Below are 19,744 nucleotides of genomic sequence, written 5' to 3' on the forward strand. Positions count from 1 at the left end.
CTGCAGCTCTCATTGGCCCTGTTATGACTCATCCACCCCCTTACAGTCAAACTCTCATGAGAGTTAAGTTAAAGCAAGGGCAGAAGATTTAATAGATGTAAAGTTTAAAAATTACTGAACGCACAATTGGTAGTGTTTTCAATCTGTGTAATTGTGTCCTGAGGTTTTTTTAGTGAAAGTAAATTATATGGTTTCCAACGGCATAGTTCACATCAGTGCTTACCAGTCTGGTGCATTCCAGTTGCAGGAAAAACATGCTGCATTTTTACTGTACTGGAAAGATGTAAAACTCATCAAAATCGCACTAGGAACATGTCCTTGAGGTTAAGGGGTGGGGTGCACTGGACTTCATCAAAAACGCTGAAATGTGTCCAAACGTGCATAGAGAAGCATCTGGAACGCATTCTGACTGCTTTTCTATGATGTGAACTGGCCCTAAACCATTCTGTTACTAGTCTGGAGAATTTGCAAATTTAAGGCTGAGCTCCACCCAAAAGGGAGGGAGCTTTGCATGGTTCCCCCACGCCACATTTGGCAACTTTTGGGGGGGTACCTGGTTTTGCAACAAAGTCAGCAGCAAGTTTGGCCTCCCACCTTCACCAATAGCCACCCCCTACCACCACTGGGCCAGTCACAAAGCGCACTGTGCTTCGTGCGTGCACAGTAGGGAACCGGTTGTGAAGCTGCAAGGCTCTCCCTTAGAGATGGCGGCAGCAGCACCCAACAGCCGATTGACAAATTGGCTGGCATGAAGACTCCTCTGGATTCATGGAAAAGCCTCCTCCTTAGTCAGCAGCAATAGTATTTGTAGATGCTGGCTTTTTACATTTCTTTTATATTTTTTTCCAAGCAGCCTGGAGCTCTGATTTAAGTAGGCAAAACCCATTCATAAATTGGGCAGATGAAGCACATATTGCTAGGAATAAAAAATAAATAAATACTAAGTGTACATGACAGTACACAAACTACAAAAGTATCTTGCTTTTAAAGTAGAACTTTAGGCAAAAATAGTTAGTTTTTTTTTTTTTTTTTTTTTTTTTTTTTCAAACAGGAAGTGTGGTGAAATCCCTGCAAATTAAAGGAAATTTTTTGGGTACCCCCAGGTCCCAGACTAGCGTCCTAATTGGAAGTTTTCCCCCACTTTTCTGGGGACAGACCCAAAAGTTTTCTCTTCAATTAATATGGCAAAAAAGGTCAAATGGGGTGAATCTCCTAACGTGGCACAGGCAGCAACAAAAACTGACAGGTGTTCTAATCCCTCTCCACTCGCTCTAACACAGCAAAAGTTTAGGCTTTTAGTTATGCTTTAAAATGTTCAACCCGCAACAGTAAAATTGGTGTATATGCAGTAAGGCATGCTTATATTTATTGACACCCAAGGGGTTAATCCTGCACATTGTGTCGAAAGGCTGTTTTATCCACCTTCTCTGATCCTCCCTTTTAGGCCCCTTTCACACATGTGGACATTATGTCCGTATTTCATCCATCCGTTTGCGGATGAAATACGGCCATGTATGCATTCCTATGGGATAGCGGGTGTCTGCGGATGAACATCCGCAGACACCGGATGTCGTCGGCCTCTGCAATTGTCCGATTCTGCAGACTGAGGAAAATCCTATTTTTCTATCCGTCTGCACAGCGGATGAACACGGACATATGGTCTGTGCTCATCCGATTCCCCCATAGAGGAGAGCTGACAGGGTGGTCCCTGCATAGGGTGCCGGGACCGCCCTGTCATCCACTGCCTCAGCAGGGACAACGGAGCAATCCCCGCTGAGCAAGCAGATCATCATGGGCCGGGTCAATACTGATCTGTCCCGTGTGAAAGGGGCCTTGCTGTCCCCAATCAATCTTTGAAAGGGTGCATGTGATCAGCACAGGGCCAGGCAGCACTGTCCAGACAGGTGACGTGCAGCCTCAGATGGGATAGAATGAACTTCTCCCACAAGCTTTAACCAGTGCTTGACCAGACACTGAAGTCATAAGACTTGCTATATACTGCTCTGATGAGCATTTAGTTAGGTGTGTGGGGTGTGTTTTTAGTAAAAAAAACTGTACTGTGGGAGACCAGATGTAGTGAATGCTGAGTCCTGGGTTTAGTAACACTTTAAGCCCCATCTACCCTGCAGCACGATGGTTTACTTGCTCCCATGTCCTCAGGCTGGCTTCATCCTAGCTTTACCCACTGTTTGTTCGCTCTGCAGATGAATATTCATCTATAATTTTTATATAGATCAGAGTATTGTACAAGTTTATTTGGCGTTCTGGTTTTGCAGATCTTTTGTGAGTAATCTTTCTGGATGGTCAGTTCAACCCCACCCTGTGTTGTCATCTGTACATCTATTTCCCCCATATGAGTAGTCCTTTCCATGACGTAGCTAGGTCATGCTGTGATTGTGATAATGGAACCTGTATACAGTGATTGCTGGACTAATCTTAGCAGGTTATCTGCATTTAGTGTATATTTTCTAAAGTGTGTGTGTGTGTGTACATGCTAGTTATCTGTGTATTGTGTGGATATATCTGTGTTCTTCATGAACAGTGGTTACGGATCTGTCTGTCCAAGTCAGAACTGTTTGTTAAACCAGATGGAAGGAATATCATAATGCCAACGTGGCTCTAGTCAGTGGAGATGTAGATGCTCGTTAATGAGGTAACCAAGATACAACCGCAAGATCAAGATCCACCAGTGCCATTTTTAATTTAACTCGGTTTTCTCTTATCATTTTTTTATGGCAAATTTCCAATCTGTCATGCATGTCATAATTGCTTGATGGTATATTTTAAAGTTTGGTAAAGCCAGCCCCCCCCCCCCCCCCTTTTTTTTTTTTTGGAGGATGTAAAATATTATGTGATATTCTAGTGCAATGTCCCTTCCAGATAAAATGTGCAAAAATAGACTAAAGCGTTGAGAAAAATCCTCAGGGGGACTCCTTGGGTAACATTTGGAAGGTTTTTTTTTAAAACACTAAGGACATTCATCTTTTTATAACCTTGATCTTCTTCCCTAACCACAAATGGCAAAAGAGCCCATTTGACATGGATCTGAATTAATACAATTAAGCAAGGAGCATTATATCAAAACAAGTTGGTGAGATTAATACCTAAAATATTTTAGCGTGGATGATTGCTAAGTAACTGGAAATTATGGTTTTGAGGTTTCTGCCTCACGTATAGGTAGCAAAATATTCAGTTTTTCAGATTCAATCCTATTATCTTATTTAAAATGAGATTATTTGAAATTCTTCTATTGAACTAAGCAAATTTTGGCAGAGTAAAGCCTCATAAACAAGATCGGACTTTGTACAAGCTTTCCCGTAGACTTTTGTACAAAGGGCGTTGGCCGTAAGTTTGTATTGCATACACACGATCGGACTTTTTAGGCAACAAATACCAACGTAGTGATGTTTCAACGTATGGACGACACTTCAAAAGAGGGCGTTCAATGACTCCAGCGCCACCTTTTGGTAAACTTCTGTATTGTTGTCTGATCTTTTGCATTGGTTCTGATTATGAGTTTGTACAAAAGTCTGATGGTTTTGTGTACACATGATCGGACTTTGCTCCGAGACTTATGTTGTCAAAAAGATTGTCCATTCGCACAGCTAACAAAAGTCTGCTGAAAACCAAGTTTGTCTGATGGAGCATACACACGGTCGGAGTTTCTCCCGTTGATCCCGACAGTACCGTATATACTCGAGTATAAGCCGAGATTTTCAGCCTCTTTTTTGAGGCTGAAAGTGCCCCCCTCGGCTTATACTCGAGTCATCGCTGTCTGCCCGCTCGATCAGCGTGTCGAGCAGACAGACAGCGGCCATTCTATAATTCAAAAGCCGCGCCTCCGGCGCCGCCTTCGCCTGTGATAGGCGGAACACTGAATTTCCCAGCAGCCTGTGTTCCGCCTATCACGGACATCGTATCATCCTCGTACTACGGACGAGGATGATACGATGTCCGTGATAGGCGGAACACAGGCTGCTGGGAAATTCAGTGTTCCGCCTATCACAGGCGGAGGCGCGGCTTTTGAATTTTACAATGGCCGCCGAGGCGCCGACGAAGAGGGCACGGGACGGAGGCAAGGCACGGCACGGGACGGAGGCAAGGCACGGCACGGGACGGAGGCAAGGCACGGCACGGGACGGAGGCAAGGCACGGCACGGGACGGAGGCAAGGCACGGCACGGGACGGAGGCAAGGCACGGGACAAAGGCTCGGGACACAGGTAGGCTGGACACACACACACACACACACACACACACACACACACACACACACACACACACACACACACACACACACACACACACAGGGATGGATGGATGGATGGATGGACACACGGACACACAGGGATGGACGGACACACAGGGATGGACGGACACACACACAGGGATGGACAGGCATGTCTCACCCTCGGCTTATACACGAGTCAATAAGTTTGCCAGTTTTTTTGGGGGTAAATTGGGGGCCTCGGCTTATATTCGGGTCGGCCTATACTCGAGTATATACGGTAACTGTTTTTTAAGGTTGATTTTACTGATGGCAAATATATTGTTCACTGCAAGTGCAGTTGCACTAGATATGAAGGGTAGAGCTGAAATGAGGTAAGCTCTGCTGACTTCTATCATCCAATCATGTGCAAGCAAAATGCTTTTTTTAAAACTTTTTATATGCCCACTTTACCAAACCTTTACAGTGTATGTAAAAACAGGAGTGTCCCATGCTATATACATGGCACTGTTCATGTCAAAATGGGAGCAATGGGTGCTATTCAAAGAAAACCTTGTATTTTACAAGGCGTTCTTTGATTGGATGGGGGGTGGAGATTATCAAGCCAGCATCTCATCTCTCTCCACCTTGTCCAATCCCAGAGAATGCTTTTCATTGAAAAAATGCAAAGTATGCTTGCTGTTATTGAAGCCCGCACTGAACGATGGCCCCCCTGTGTTTAGTATGCAGCAGGGCAGCCCCCCAAGCTGATCCAATGTAACTGCAAAAATACCCATACTTGATTTCCCCCATCTGTTCTGAAGAGTGCACATGAACGAACATCCCCCCCCCCCATACCAACGATTGTAGTCGGACCATTGGCACCCCCCATCCTAATTCTTTGATTTTTAGATTGAGGCTGCATTCACAAGAGTGTTACAAACTGAAACCGCTCATCTCAAAATGCTAAACTAGCAATCCCATTAATTTTTAAATGTCCCCTGTTCACACCTGTGCATTCTGTCACCTGAAGCTAAAAGTACACGAGCTTCTTCTTTTTTAGACGGATACAGTGGTTGTACTGCTTTTTTACATTGGACTTTACTTGGACCTCAAGACGTCTCTACAAAAACTCCCCAAATGACTGAAAACGATACGCTCAGCTGTGAATGCAATCTTGAATGCTGGGAGGGTTGTAGACAGCCACAGCTTGGGTTGCATTCAGTTTATCGAGAACCGGTGGAAATTCCCGCAGTGTATGGCTAGCTTTAGTCTCTTGTGACCTGAGAGCTTTAAAAGGAATTGGGAGTCTAATGGCTGGCTAAAACCAAGTTTTGAGGCATTTATCACTCTTGCAAATTGTATGTTCATGCCACTCTGTTTTTGCATAGGCGCCTATTTATTTAAATCAAATTTTTTCTGCTCTCCCTTTCAGTGTCTGTGGTGTAACACGAATAGCAAATGTCTAGATTATCCTGTAAGAAACATCCTGCCTCCCTCATCGCTGTGTAAACTGAGTGACGCCCGTTGGGGAATATGCTGGGGTGAGTAAATATTTATTCTCAGTCGTTTTCGTATGCATGTGTCCATTTTGTAGGTTTAAAGCAAGTTTTATGCCATGGCTTTTAATTCCAACGTGTCCATAAGTACATAGTAGGAAGAGTGCTTGGTAAATATCTTGGTGTCCTTTTTTGAGAGTCCTAACGTGTGATAATCGTCTTTATTGTGGGGCAGGAGGTGGTAGAACAAGATGCTGAACATTTTCCAGTGTTCAGGACTGGAACCTGGTCAGATCGCAGCAGCTTACAGGAGTCTGGTACGTCTTCATTCACAGGTTGAGGTCAGATTTCAGCCAGAGTTTTGGGCTGAATACTGACCAAAAGACGCACATGACTATGCAATTCACTGGAGCCTGCTATGCGAATTGTATGAGGAAAAACCTGCATCCAATTCGCAATAGTGTAAATCCAGCCTTAAGGTCGGTACAAAAATTATAGTAGCCACATATGTCACTTTGTACAGGATAGAGAGATTCACGGTTTAAGGCAGGTTTATTATCTTAATGCATTAAGACAAACACCTGTCCGTGGCTGAGCCCCATTTGATCCAGCGATTGTTGCACAAGACTTGTCCAGGACTCTCCCTCCTGATTGGCTGAGACACACAGCAAGCACCATTGGCTCACGCTGCTGTCAGTGAGCCAATAAGGGGGGCGAGCCACTGCTCCCTGTCTGGACACAGAGCAGCAGCTTGGCTCGCGTGCCCCCCTAGCATGTTGCTTGCTTTGGGGGCACTCAACAGGATGGGAGGAGCCAGGAGTGCTGGTGAGGGACCCGAGGAAAGGGAGGATCTGGACTGCTCTGCGAAAAACCACTACACTGAGCAGGTAAGTATAACATGTTTTTCAACAAAACTTAGTATCACTTTAATGCTAAATGGATGAGCTTGTAAGGGTTTTAAAGCATTGCCTATGAATAATTGGGTAGTGTAGGTTATGATTTCATGGGCGTGTGCGGTTTCAAAGCTTGACACTTTGTGTGTTTTTTTGAAAGGCAAAGACCCTGTAGAATAGAAACAAAGTAGTGGGGGCTGTAGATCATGCTTAAAATGCCCATTTTAGATATCTTCATGAGCACCTCATCAGTCCTAAGACTGAGGGTGGGTTTCTCAAACTGTTTCAGTCAAGGCATCCTTAAAATTATGGACACTCTCTCAAGGAACCCTATTCTAAAATGTAAAAACCTAAACTTCTAGCTTTGCCTAATGCATCAGAATCCACCTATAGGAGACCCAATATTGGATGTTTTCAGGGAGGTAATATACCCCTCCCTGTATCTCTTATGACGCGTACACACGTAGCCAACTATAGTCCGCCGGACTTTCCAAACGGGCTACTTGCCCACACATGGCATTTTTTTTTCAGCTGACTAATACGGCGTACTAAGTCCGCCGTACTTTTGAAATGAACGGAATCGCCCACACACGCGGAGGAAAGTCCACTTATTTTGAGCGCGTCTCCAGGTAGGCGGGGCCTGTGAAGGATGCGTCCCTGCCACCTGGTATGGACTTAAAGGGGAACCCCAACGCTGAAAAAATCTGCGTTCCCCCCCAGGTCCGCATCACACCCTTGTCCGAGCACGCTACCTGGCCGGAAAGGTGGGGGGCGAGCGACCCCCCCCCCCCCCCGAGCCGTACCAGGCCGCGTGCCCTCAACATGGGGGGGGGGGGGTGCACGCGCCCCCCCACTCCAAAGCACCTTGTCCCCATGTTGATGAGGACAAGGGCCTCTTCCAGACAACCCTGGCCGTTGGTTGTCGGGGTCTGCGGGCGGGGGGCTTATCGGAATCCGGGAGCCCCCTTCAATAATACCCATACCCACCCTAAGTTAATGAGTATGGGGTACAATGTATCCCTACCCATTCACCTGTAAAATAAGTACAAAAAAAACACAAGGGTTAAAATGGTTTATTGCACAGCTCCGGGGGTCTTCCGTCTTCGGGGGTCTTCTCGCCGGACTCCTCTATCTTCTTCTAGCTCTTTTGCTAGCGGAGCAGCCCGGCTTTCTTCCTTGCCGCCACTGCCCTCTTCTTCTGACTTCGGGGGTCTTGTCCTCCTCTTCGGTTCTTCTGCCGCTGCTGTTGTCGCCGCCTTCTGTTCTTCTTCTGTTCTTCTCTTCAGATGTTGCCTCGTCACATCCTCCGCTCACAATGGCTCCGACGCGTGGCGCCTTATATAGGGACATCACCGGATGATGTCCCTGCCTATTATGTCCTCTGGGACTGTGACACCATAATGGGTGGGGACATCATCCGGTGATGTCCCTATATAAGGCGTCGCGTCTGAGCCATTGTGAGCGGAGGATGCGACGAGGCAACATCCAAAGAGAATAACGGAAGGTGGCGACAGAAGACCGGGCCACCGCCTGTAAAAGAGCTAGAAGAAGGCGCGGTGGCCCGGCAGAAGAACCGAAGAGGGGGACAAGACCCCCGAATTCGGAAGAAGAGGGCGGCGAGGAAGAAAGCTGGGCTCCTCCGCTAGCAAAAGAGCTAGAAGAAGATAGCGGAGGAGTCCGGCGAGAAGACCCCCGAAGCTGTGCAATAAACTATTTTTTAACCCTTGTGTGTTGTGTTTTTTTTGTACTTTATTTTACAGGTGAATGGGTAGGGGTACATTGTACCCCATACTCATTCACATAGGGTGGGGGTCGGTATCTGGGAGCCCCCTTAAGGATTCCGATAAGCCCCTCGCCCACAGACCCCGACAACCAACGGCCAGGGTTGTCGGGAAGAGGCCCTTGTCCTCATAAACATGGGGACAAGGTGCTTTGGGTTGGGGCGGCCGCGCAGCCCCCCCTTCCCCAAGGCACCCCCCCATGTTGAGGGTACGGCTCAGGAGGGGGGGGGTGCTCGCTCTTCTCCCCCCCCCCCCCCCCCCCTTTCCTGGCCGGCCAGGTAGCATGCTCGGACAAGGGTCTGATGTGGACCTAGGGGGCTTTTTTTTATATATTTATTTATTTTTTGCATTGGGGTTCCCCTTTAAGTCCATACCAGGTGGCGGGGCCAGCGAGGCATCCTTCGTGGGCCCCGCCTACCTGGAGACGTGCTCAAAATTAGCAGACTTTTCTCCGGGCGGGAAAAGTCTGTTCATTTCAAAAGTACTGCGGACTGGCATACGCACGGCCGGATTGTCCGCCGAAATGCAAGTCCGGCGGGAAGATTGGAGTGCAAAACTACTTTCTAAGTCCGCTGTACTTTCGGGTAAAAAAAAAGTACGCCGGAGGCTACACACGGGGGGATTGTCCGGCGGACTTGAGTTTGCCCGACTTTTCCACCCGATTGTTTTTGTGTGTACGTGGCATTAATCATTGGTTTGAGGAAGGCACAGGCAGACAAGTGTGTCCTCAGGTTCCCACCATCCTCCTTATCCTTTGTTGAAGCCAGCGGCTGGGCCACACTATGCCTAAAGTTGTATTGGTGCACAATAATAACCTGTGGCATTGTGTAACAAAGGCAGGCTTGATCCTCCTGGCTTAACAATTTATGGGTAATTTGGGGCAATTTTTAGGCATTGGTTGAGAAGAGCAAGACCTGACCTTGCTGTGCTGTCAGGTAATTTTCTGACCTGAATGCAAATGCTGATCTTTTGGTAGGTTTATATGGTACATTTTTATCTGTTTGCCTGGAGTTTAGCTTTAAATTGTCATAACATGTCTCACACACTTTTCTCCTTGGAATAGTTTTGGCTTTGGATGTTAATTTTTAATCATTCCTTTTTTTAGTTGGAATCTGGTTTTTGTAGCCTCGGGTTGCACAAAATGAATAAATGTGATCTTTTTCTTAGAAAAGTTATTTGAGCCCTTTGGCTAATGTCATGTGCTCCCATATGACTTGGTTTAAGCATTGTGAGGCCCAGCTTTCCTGCCAAATTCTGTGAAATTAAAGATGTAGATTGCTGTACTTGGACCAGAATTACAATGTTGGCTTCATTTTAATGAACTTGTAGCATTATGTATTGTGGTGGAAACATGGCGCTGGAATTCAAAATCCAGCTATATATATATATATATATATATATATATATATATATATATATATATATATATATATATATATATATATATATATATTATAATTTTTTTTTTTTTATGCATGAAAAAGGGGGAGGGAAAGGTAGTCTACAAAGCCACACTGTCATTGGTCCAATGATCTTGCAATAGGCAACTGACTATGTAGAGGTATAGAAAAAAGCTCATGCCTACAGAATAGAAGTGGCTAACAGGACTTGTTGGTTTACATGACCTAGGTAGCAATGAACGAAAGTAGACACTATGCTCTCACCCTGAACTAGCTATTTCTAGTCATACAGTGCACCCAGAAGGTATTCTCAACGCTTCATTTTATTTTTTATTTTTTTTCCCCCCACGTTTTGTTGGTTTTATTCCAAAATGGATTGAAATCATTATTTCCCTCCTAAATTCTACAAATGATACCCCATTTTGTGAAAGTTGTTTGAAGTCTTTGCAAACTTATTAAGCCAATTGCGTGTACATAAGTATTCACGGCCCCTGCCATGATGCTCAAAATTGATCTCGGGTGCATCTTGTTTCCACTGATCATCCTTGAGATGTTTCCACAACTTGGCGTCCACCTGTGGTAAATTCAGGTATATGGACATGATTTGGAAAGGCACACACCTGTCTATACAAGGTCCCATGGTTAGCTTAGTTTGTGCTCTGACATGCACCGTTATGAAGCGGTGGGAGGGGGCGCAATAGTGAAAGCTATAGATTTGTCTCATCCTAACTTTTTTTTTTTTTTTTTTAAGTGAAACTAAACACTGCTTAATGTTACATTTCTGTATGTATGATGGCACTGTAATTTTAATAAAACAAAAATCTAAGTACATTTTTTTTTTTTTTTTTTTTTTTTTTTTTTTTTTTCTAATCAATATACAACTGTTGCATGACCCAACTATTTCCCAGCCTGTCTGCAAGGAAACATAAGCAGGAGGAGCTTCTAGTATTTTGTTACTAGTCACATGTTCAAAATAAACATTAATATCAAACTGTCTTAATTTGATAGATATTTTGGAAATCAAATCTTTATTTTTGGCAATAACATGGTGTAGGCAGATTTCTGCCAGTCACAGGCTTGTCACATCCCTCCAGCCTGTGTCTTAATAAAAGGGGAGGTGAAGCGTCCATCAATCTACATGTTATATCCCACTCCCCCTTTGTGTTTTAGCTGGTTAGTGTGTATGACTATAGTCATGGGCTGCTTAGATGTGATGGAGGGGGAAGTGCTCAATATGGAAATTCACTGAAAACTAAGCATGTGTAGAGATGCCAACACTGCTTTGCTAAATTGGACAGAAGGGGGGGGGGGAGAATGGTCACTTTAAGGTTTTGTTTTCTGTGTTCTACAAAAAAAAAAACTAGCTGCTGTTCTGAGTATTAACAGTATTTAATACAGGAGAGGAAGTGAAACCTTGCTGGTTTAGGCAGACTAGCTGTTTCCTAAACTCCAAGAAGAGCTTTAGGAGAGGGTAAATCAACAACATAAGTCTAGTGCCGCTCGACAGGTAATCCATAAAGGCCCGATGTTTTTAGTAGTAATTGAGTCAATGGTAACTGAGATCTCCATCTCTCAAGGGGGGCCTTAAGCAGTTGACACTGGTGAGAAACTTGGGGAGACATGGGTAAAAGCATCTGTTCTAGGACAGAAGTGGATCAGCATAGATTTAAAAAAATAAATGGAGCTAAAGGGCTTTTAGGTCAGTTGTAACTGAATGAAGGGAATAGTGGTGTCCAAGTAGTCTGTGGTCTAAAAAAGCCAGTAATTTCCCTTCCTTACCACTGTGCTCATGTAAACACAGACACATTTTTTTGTATGTTGATGCTACAGCTTGGAAATGCAAAGCTCAGTAGGAAGTTGGGGAAGGGTCAAAGGTTTTCACCATAGATCCATAGTCGGTCTTAGGCTGCACACCAATTAGTAAAATGTCTATTTTGGCCATAGTCTACCCAGGGTAGGGTGAGTTAAAATTTTGTTTGTGCATCAAGCCTTGGGACCACTGTAGCAAGGGTTAAAATACCCAGTCAAGAGTGTATGTATACACTCCTGCGCATGAGCGAACCACCAGTCGGTTATGTAATGACCCAGGCCTTGCTGCTCCAAAGAGTGGGGAACCCTAGAAGTAAAAAAAAAAAAAAAAATAGAAGAAAAGAGGGCGCACCAGCATTGTGCATTATCCTAAGGATACAAAAGAAAACTACTCCCAAACAGAACTGCAAAATCTTGCGAAATGAATAGTCATCAGAGTAGCAGCATTTAGTCACAGATGACGTTCTCCAGAGGAACTCACAAAATGAACTGTTAAGCTCTGAGGAAGAAGGGGAAGTCCCTTCAAAACGCGTCAGCTGGCAGTCACCTTTGTGAGTTTCTCTGGAGAACTTAATCTGTGACTAAATGCTGCTATTCTGATAACTCTTCATTTAGCAAGATTTTGCTATTCTGTTTGAGTAGTTTTTTCTTTTGTACCCTTTTTAATATCCTAAGGATAATGCACAAGGCTGGTGCACCCTCTTTTCCTCCTATTTTTTTTAAAATAAGTGTCTGCGCACATTTGAACCACAGCTCTTGTACACAAAGTAGCGGTCTCCCTCTCCAGCCTTCCTGTGTGCGAGCACGGACAAACTTTCCTACATGCTGAACATAATGGATATTTTTTTTTTCTGTACCTATAGGCTTCAGTTGGGATTTTTATCTGGCCTTGATGAATGCTGTTACAGCGAACGTTTTAAATAGATGATCAGGGCCTGGCCATGTCATTTTGGAAAATGTTGTTTAATGTATCGGCCATATGCTTTATAACAAATGTAAAGTTGTTTTTCTTGTTTTCCAGTGAATTTTGAAGCTCTAATCATCACTATGTCTGTGGTTGGAGGCATTATTATCTTGTCTCTGGTTGTCTGCTGTTGCTGCTGTTGTAGGAAAAAGAAGAACCGAAAGTAAGTATAGTCAGATCACTGCTTCTGCAAACATTCACACAGTGTCACTTTGTTTGCAGAAATGACTGCTGTGCATAATGTTTATGGTTCCATTGAGACCCTGTCTTGTTCAGCCGTCTTCTTCTCCCCTCCCCCCACTTGGTTGGCGCCTGACATTGCTGGGGGTGGACGAGAACTCTCACTGCATGCACCAAGGCTGGATATCGCTTGCCCCACTACATGACCCAGAAGACTGTGGGGAGGCACTGAGATGAAGAGCGGCACGTCTGGGCTGGCTAACCCAGCACCAGGTGGAAACCCCCCCACCTTGTCCACGTCCCCGACCCCAGGCAAGCTGAAAGTGCTCCAATATCCGAATTGACTGGTGAACCTCCAGTCTGTGTGCAGCATCTGGACAGTGAATACAAAGCTAAGGCACAATCCACTGCTACATTATCAAATGTTTAGATGGATAGATATAGAATTTTATAAAGCAATATTTAAGGAAAAAAATGAATTTCAAATATCCATATTACTATACATCAACCACCTGTTTACAGCAGCCCCCCCCCCCCCCCCCCCCCCATACTTGAGCCCCTTCTCGGTCCAGCGATGTGCATGAGCATTGGCTCTCCCCAGGTCTTTTCCTCTGGCTGAGACAGCAGTGGAAGTCCTTGGCTCCCACTGTCCAATAACATCTAGTGAGTCAAGGGTGGGGGTGGGGCTGAGCCATTTCTATTGTGTGAATGGACACAGCACAGCGGCTCAGGAGCCCCCATAGCAAACTGCTTTTTATGGGAGCACCAGGGCAGGACCCAAGAAGAGGATATCGGTGCTGCTATGTACAAAACCACTGCACAGCGCAGGTAAGTATAACGTGTTTTAATGTTACCTGCATTTTAATATCCCTTCAAATATTCTACTTGGTGCATGCAGATCTGTGCTGATAGGTTGAACCCCTTGTTTTACGGCACATGCAGTTAAAACTTGAGTAAACCGCAAGTGATTATTCTTCTGTTCTTTGAACAGTACCAGCTTGGACACCGAGAGATCAATGAGAGAAAGTGAAGAGCGAAAAGTTCGCCAGGAAGAAAGGTAAATAAAAAATGGTGGTTGTGCAATTGGCTGCCAATAGGTAACTAGAAAGACTAAATTCAGAAATTGATTTATATAGCTATGCCTAAACGCGTTTCTTCAAAGGACTAAACTGCCCAGAAAGACAGCAAACTAGTCACCAGTGTTCGCTTCTGGTGTTCCTGAAGCTGAGCTGTCCCTAATTTTGACTCTCCACGTTTGGGTTTTTTGTTTTTTTTTTGTCTCGCTGTGTGGACATGGCAGGATTACAATGTCAGAGCCTCAAGTGAATACCACAGTAGTTGCATCACCAAATCCCACTTTTTGTGAGATCTTGTGAGACTAGCAGTCAGAGGAAGAAATGCCTTGGATCTCGAACTGCTATACAGAACAGGAATGCCCTGGGCACCCTTTGCACACCAGCAAGTGCACTTCTATTTTTCATCAGGAATTCCAGACCAAAGGTTCCTTTCTCAAAGTGCTACTTCACTTTTTTTTTTTTTTTTTTTTTTTTATTTGGGTCCACGTAAATGAGTAAACATTTTTGAATACTTATCACACTGATGCATTTATTTTCTGTAGTAGTTTGTATTGTATCGAAGTGTATCAATTTTTTTTTTTATATATTTTTGTTTTTTCTGTAGGAGGACTCAAATGAAGAGCAGGCATGATGAAATAAGGAAGAAATATGGTAAATGTTTAATTTGCACGGCTTAGCTGTTTTTTGGGATTTTATTTTCCCCAAATGGTTTTGCTTTAAAAGGGGCTCAATCTCATTGCTCCTTGTGCATTTGACACCTTCAAATGAGGTTTTGTTGGCATGTAAGCACAGGGCTATCCTGAGCCAGGGACTGCCAAATTTATCTTTCACAAATGCTGAGACTTCATACATTGGATTTAGAGACTTGTATTCCCAATGTCTTCATTTCTGTTATAAAATTGTGAAAATAAGGCTTCTTGTACAGTGCTGCTGATAAATTGATGTTTAGGAGCAGTTGGGTTTTTATTTTATTTCCCCATCTACTCCTGAACTCTCAATGTTTTCTTATCAGTACATGTATACACGGTATTATAGTAGTTTCTAGGCAGTTGAGTTTAGAAGCATTTTTTGGAAAGCAAAAAAATGCAATGTGGCTATTCAAAGGCATTTGAAACCCCAAATGCCTGGAACAGCTTGTAAATCGCGTTTAGCTACGTTTTGTTTACAGGCTTTATTAACCACTTTCAAACCAGACCATTTTCCTGGCTTAAGACCAGACCACTTTTTGCAATTCGGCAGTGCGTCGTGGCTCCCAATCAAAATTGGCGTCCTTTTTTACCACAAATGGAACTTTCTTTTGGTGGTATTTGATCACCCCTGCGGTTTTTAAAAAGCGACAATTTTTAAACACTTCTTCTTTTTTATTTTATTTATTTATTTTTTTTTTTTTCTCCGTTTAGGCCGATACGTATTCTTCTACATATTTTTGTTAAATAATCGCAATAAGCGATTGGTTTGCACAAAATTTATAGCGTTTACAAAATAGGGGTTAGTGTTATGGCTTTTTTTTTTTTTTTTTACTAGTAATGGCGGCGATAAACGATTTTTATTGTGACGCGACATAATGCTGGACACATCGGACTTTTTTGACACATTTTGGGACCAATGTCATTTATACAGCAATCAGTGCTATACAAATGCACTGATTCCTGTGTAAATGACGCTGGCAGTGAAGGAGTTAAGTGTCCTAGGGGCGTCTTACTAACTGTGGGGGACTGGGCTATGTGTTAGTGAACACTGATCTCTGCTCCAATCACAGGGAGCAGAGATCAGTGTCACTTGTTGCTAGGCAGAACGTGGAGATGCTGTTTACATCGGCATCTCTCCGTTCAGCCTCCCTGTGAGACTATCGCGAGTATCCCCGCGGCGATCAATTCAGCGGGACCCGTGACTAGACTCACGGGGGGGTTCCGACCGGCACAAGATGGCAGGGTGGCAATTTCAAATGGACGTACCTGTACGCCAATTTGCCTGCCCATGCCATTCTGCTGGCGTAAATCGCTGTGCGCTGGTCGGGAAGTAGTTAATGGAGATGCATATTTGAGAAATCTTTTTATTTTTGCAAATGTCATCTGTCAAGTTAAATCGTTCATGGGAGGTTGTAAAACATCTCGTGCACATTAAGCCTTAGTCATTTTTTTTTTTTTTCTAATGATGTGTGCTGATATGCAGCACTGATGGGGCTGCACTCATTATTAGTGTAAATGTCCCCTGTCAGGGAAATCCCAACCATGACACTACCTACCTGGAGTTTGCATGTTCTCCCTGTGCCTGCGTGGGTTTCCTCCAGGTGCTCCGGTTTCCTCCCACACTCCAAAGACATGCAGTTAGGTTAATTGGCTTCTGTTCAAAATTGGCCCTAGTATATGAATGGGGACCTTGGATTGTGGGCTCCTTGGGGGTGCATTGAACAGGGATAGGGGCAATTGTAGACACTCGGGTTGAACTGGATGGACTTGTGTCTTTATTCAATTTTACGAACTATGTAACTACTACGAAAGCTGATTATTGGCTTGGCTTTCCTTTCCTCACACTGACAGTACTAAGGAAAGGCAATGCCGATAACCAATGTTTACGTGGATAAGGATGTCCTAGATTTATTTATTTTTATTTATTTTTTTTTCTTCCAAGAAGAAAAAAAGCCTGCAAAAACAGATTGACCCAAGACATTTTTAGTTATCCATACTAAAGACTACAGAAAATTAGTCCAAATTTAATAGAATTTTTTTTAAATCCCAACTCTTGCTCCACTTATCACACAAATAGTGATAGAAAATGGGTCAGCAATATATACTGTAGGTGAGTATTTGAATCTCCAGTGTAGGCAACATGCACACTTCATTTTATCTTGCCCTGTATTATGTGCAGAAATGTATGCACTAAGAGCCCTTTCACACTGAGCCACGTTAGTGGTAAAGCACTGCTACATTTATCAGCGCTATTCAGGCGCTTTTAACCCCTGCTAGCAGCCGAGGAAAGTGTTGTATGTGCCCTAAAAGTACTACTGCCAAAGTGCTTGGCAGGCGCTTTGACAGCAGTGCCCATTCATTTCAATGGGCAGGGGTGGTTTAGGAGCGGTGTATACACTTTTTTTTTTTTTTTTTGGGGGGGGGGGGGGGGGGGTTAAAGTGGATGTAAACCCAATGTCGTCCTTTCTAAACTACGGTCATAGGGGGTTATCTATAAGGATATATATGCCTCCTGCATGTATCCCTACCTGTCAAATGTCTCCCCCTCTCTGTTATGAGAACCGAAAAACTGAAGTTTCTGTGGGTGGGTCTGATGTCAGACTCCCCGCCCACCTCTATACTCCCCTTGTCAATATGCATTTTTTTTCCTGTGTATTTCTTACACTGAACTTCTGCCATGATCTCTAACATCCAGTGGAAAGACAGGAAAGTAACCACATGACTTCAGCATGCCCAATTATGCTGAGGTGTGGAACATCCAATCCTGGCAGAGCAGCAGAAGAAAGGAGTGGGAGGGAATTAAAAAATAATGCATGTCTCATGCTAGTGCATGAGATATGTAAATCACCTGTCGCTCACAGCAAGGGGGTGGATTTGACAGTTTTTTTTTTTTTGTTTTTCTTTTAAGATTTATCTCGCTGAACAATAAGAGGATTGCTCAGAGCTGGATTAACTTTGTGGCAAGTCTATCCTCAAATGATGGGAAATCTTACACTGTACATTATGACATAAAAAAAAAAAAAAAATCGGATTTACTTACACTTTAAGCGTGTTGCAATTTTTTTCAAGTGGTGTGTTAATAAAAAAAAAAAAAAAAAAAAAATTCTACACAATTGCTAACCCAGTATAAAGATGGATTTAGAGCTGTGAAGGCCCGTTTCCTCTTCATTGGCAACAACTCCCCCCTCCCACACACATTACATAGACAGATCCTGGTTTGTCTCGTTCTGTATGTCATGAATTACATTGCTAATCTGTTAGTTGCTAATTGTATATGGAGGGGTGACTGAGGGGTCACAGTTTGCCACAATGCTGCTTGTGTTAACTCCACAGGAGAAGTGGTCATTCTTTAGCTCCATGTGGATGCCAGAACCTTCTACAGTTAGGTGATGGTTTGTAGGGTTTTTTTTTATTTATTTATTTTTTTCTTTCACGCCAGTTTATTGACATGGCTTACAGTATATACAATGTGGTGAGAATCCAATGTTTCTCGATTGTTTTTAACCTAAGGAACCCCCTAAAATTTTCAGGTCTCTGGACCTTTTTCTAAAACCAATTAATTGGGGGCGAGTTGGGGGGAAAATGGCCCTTCCATTGATCTTCAGTAGGAAGAATGCAATCCTCACATTGGTGGTCAGAATGCCACAGGTAAAGCAAGCTAAAAATGGCATCATGCTGCTGACTTTGCCAACTGGTATTGGGAACTATGTAGGCACCATCAAATGGGAGGTCCATAAGTTACAGCTCAAAGAACTAACAAATGAACCCTGGTTAAATGACCAATATTCTCATTACATATTTGCTCAAAAGGTTTGGGTTTTATTTTATTTAATTTTTTATTTTTATTTTTTCTCCTCCATCAACCAACTTCCTTGCGTTCTCCATTCCAGAGGTCATATTTAGTATGCTAGCTTGTTCTTTGTCTCTTAGAAGGGTAAGCAAGGTAAAGGCCGTAGCCACTGTCTGGAATGCTGTAAAAATGGGTCTTTGTTAAAAATAAGAACACAAGCTATATACTTACATTGTTTCTCTAGATCTGTAGGAGTATTCGGCTGGTATATCCATTGAGTTATGCATTTACAGTTTGAGAATGTTGGAATAGTGAGCCCAATCTGCCACCTAGTGGTAAAGCCAGACCTTTACACAAGCCATTGTTCAATTGTAGGTTGCTGGTCATGGCAACTAGACTGCTTGTTTCAGCTTTAGTAGACTGTAGAAATTACACTTAGAGTGGTTTCAACAGGCAACAAAAAGCCTTTCTTGTTGCACTTTATTTTCATATAGAAGTTCTGATGTAGTTTGGGTCATTTCTCTTTTGGGAAACAGCCAGATGTCTAACTTTTCACTTGCTATCCCCATTTCCTGGAAGTATAGTTTGTATTTACTTTTTTTCTTGGCGAATTCATAAATTTATATTTGGTTTTTGTCTTCTAGGCTTGTTTAAAGAAGATAATCCTTATACGAAGTTTGATCATTAAGTTTTGGAAGCCTGTGTTGCCAACTTCTGTGGACTGTCAGTGATTCTCATACATACCAATTATTTAATCATTGTCTTGGTGGCCAACTGAGCCAGTGCCTAAGATTTTCCATATTTTTACACTTGGGTGTTTTTAATGCCAAAACAAAAGGTAGCGCTATGTGGCAACCCATTTCAAGCTGACACTATTGGACTGCTAAAAAGTGATATGTGATTGGTTACTGTGGAGCCTGCATATTGGTAATATTTATAGCTTATAGTCATAAGTGTTCTAGATCAAACCTGCTAATATGTCCTTAGCAGCCTTCATTAATTTAAAGTGGTTGTTAACCTCTGACATTAAAAATGAACAAAGCACATCCCACTATAGGTTGTACTAACTTGAATCCATAGCTGGAGGCTTGTTCTACTCTCGTCTCTCCAGCTAGTATGACTGCTCCCAGTAGATTAAGCCAACATTGGCTCCCCCCCATCCTCTAGTGCTGCAGTGTGTCCACAGATCCTTGCTCCCTGACTTCCAGAGCTTAGAGATGCTTTGTGAAATCTGAGCAGTAGGAGGCTGTAGAGAGGTACAGATAAACCGGTACAGCTAATGTATCGGCTGAGGGTATATGAGGGTTTACAACCATGTCAAAAGTTCAAGCAACTAAGTGTGCGATATTCTTTTAAACATGAGCAACCATCTATGTACTCATCTATCACTTGTTTAGTTTGTTAGTAGTTTGCAGACGGCGACACACTTGCATTAATGGTTCAGGCTCGGTTCACACT

The 19,744-nt window shown here is 43.4% G+C and overlaps 1 protein-coding gene across 1 annotated transcript in view; it reads left to right on the plus strand.

Annotated features, from left to right (window-relative positions):
* The window catches only part of PTTG1IP (PTTG1 interacting protein), a 35,135-nt gene extending 15,798 nt beyond the window's left edge, over positions 1-19,337 (plus strand). Inside the window, exons 3-7 of the mRNA XM_077448411.1 lie at positions 5,641-5,749; positions 12,609-12,714; positions 13,723-13,788; positions 14,412-14,458; positions 18,931-19,337. Coding sequence (XP_077304537.1) covers positions 5,641-5,749; positions 12,609-12,714; positions 13,723-13,788; positions 14,412-14,458; positions 18,931-18,974 — 372 coding nt within the window. The 3' untranslated portion in view covers positions 18,975-19,337. The remainder of the gene's footprint in view (positions 1-5,640; positions 5,750-12,608; positions 12,715-13,722; positions 13,789-14,411; positions 14,459-18,930) is intronic.
* The last annotated feature ends 407 nt before the right edge of the window (positions 19,338-19,744 follow it).

Source organism: Lithobates pipiens, unplaced genomic scaffold (genome assembly GCF_037356315.1).
Source record: "Lithobates pipiens isolate NorthernLeopardFrog02 unplaced genomic scaffold, aLitPip1_a1.2 Scaffold_22, whole genome shotgun sequence".
In the NCBI taxonomy this organism is placed as follows: domain Eukaryota; kingdom Metazoa; phylum Chordata; class Amphibia; order Anura; family Ranidae; genus Lithobates; species Lithobates pipiens.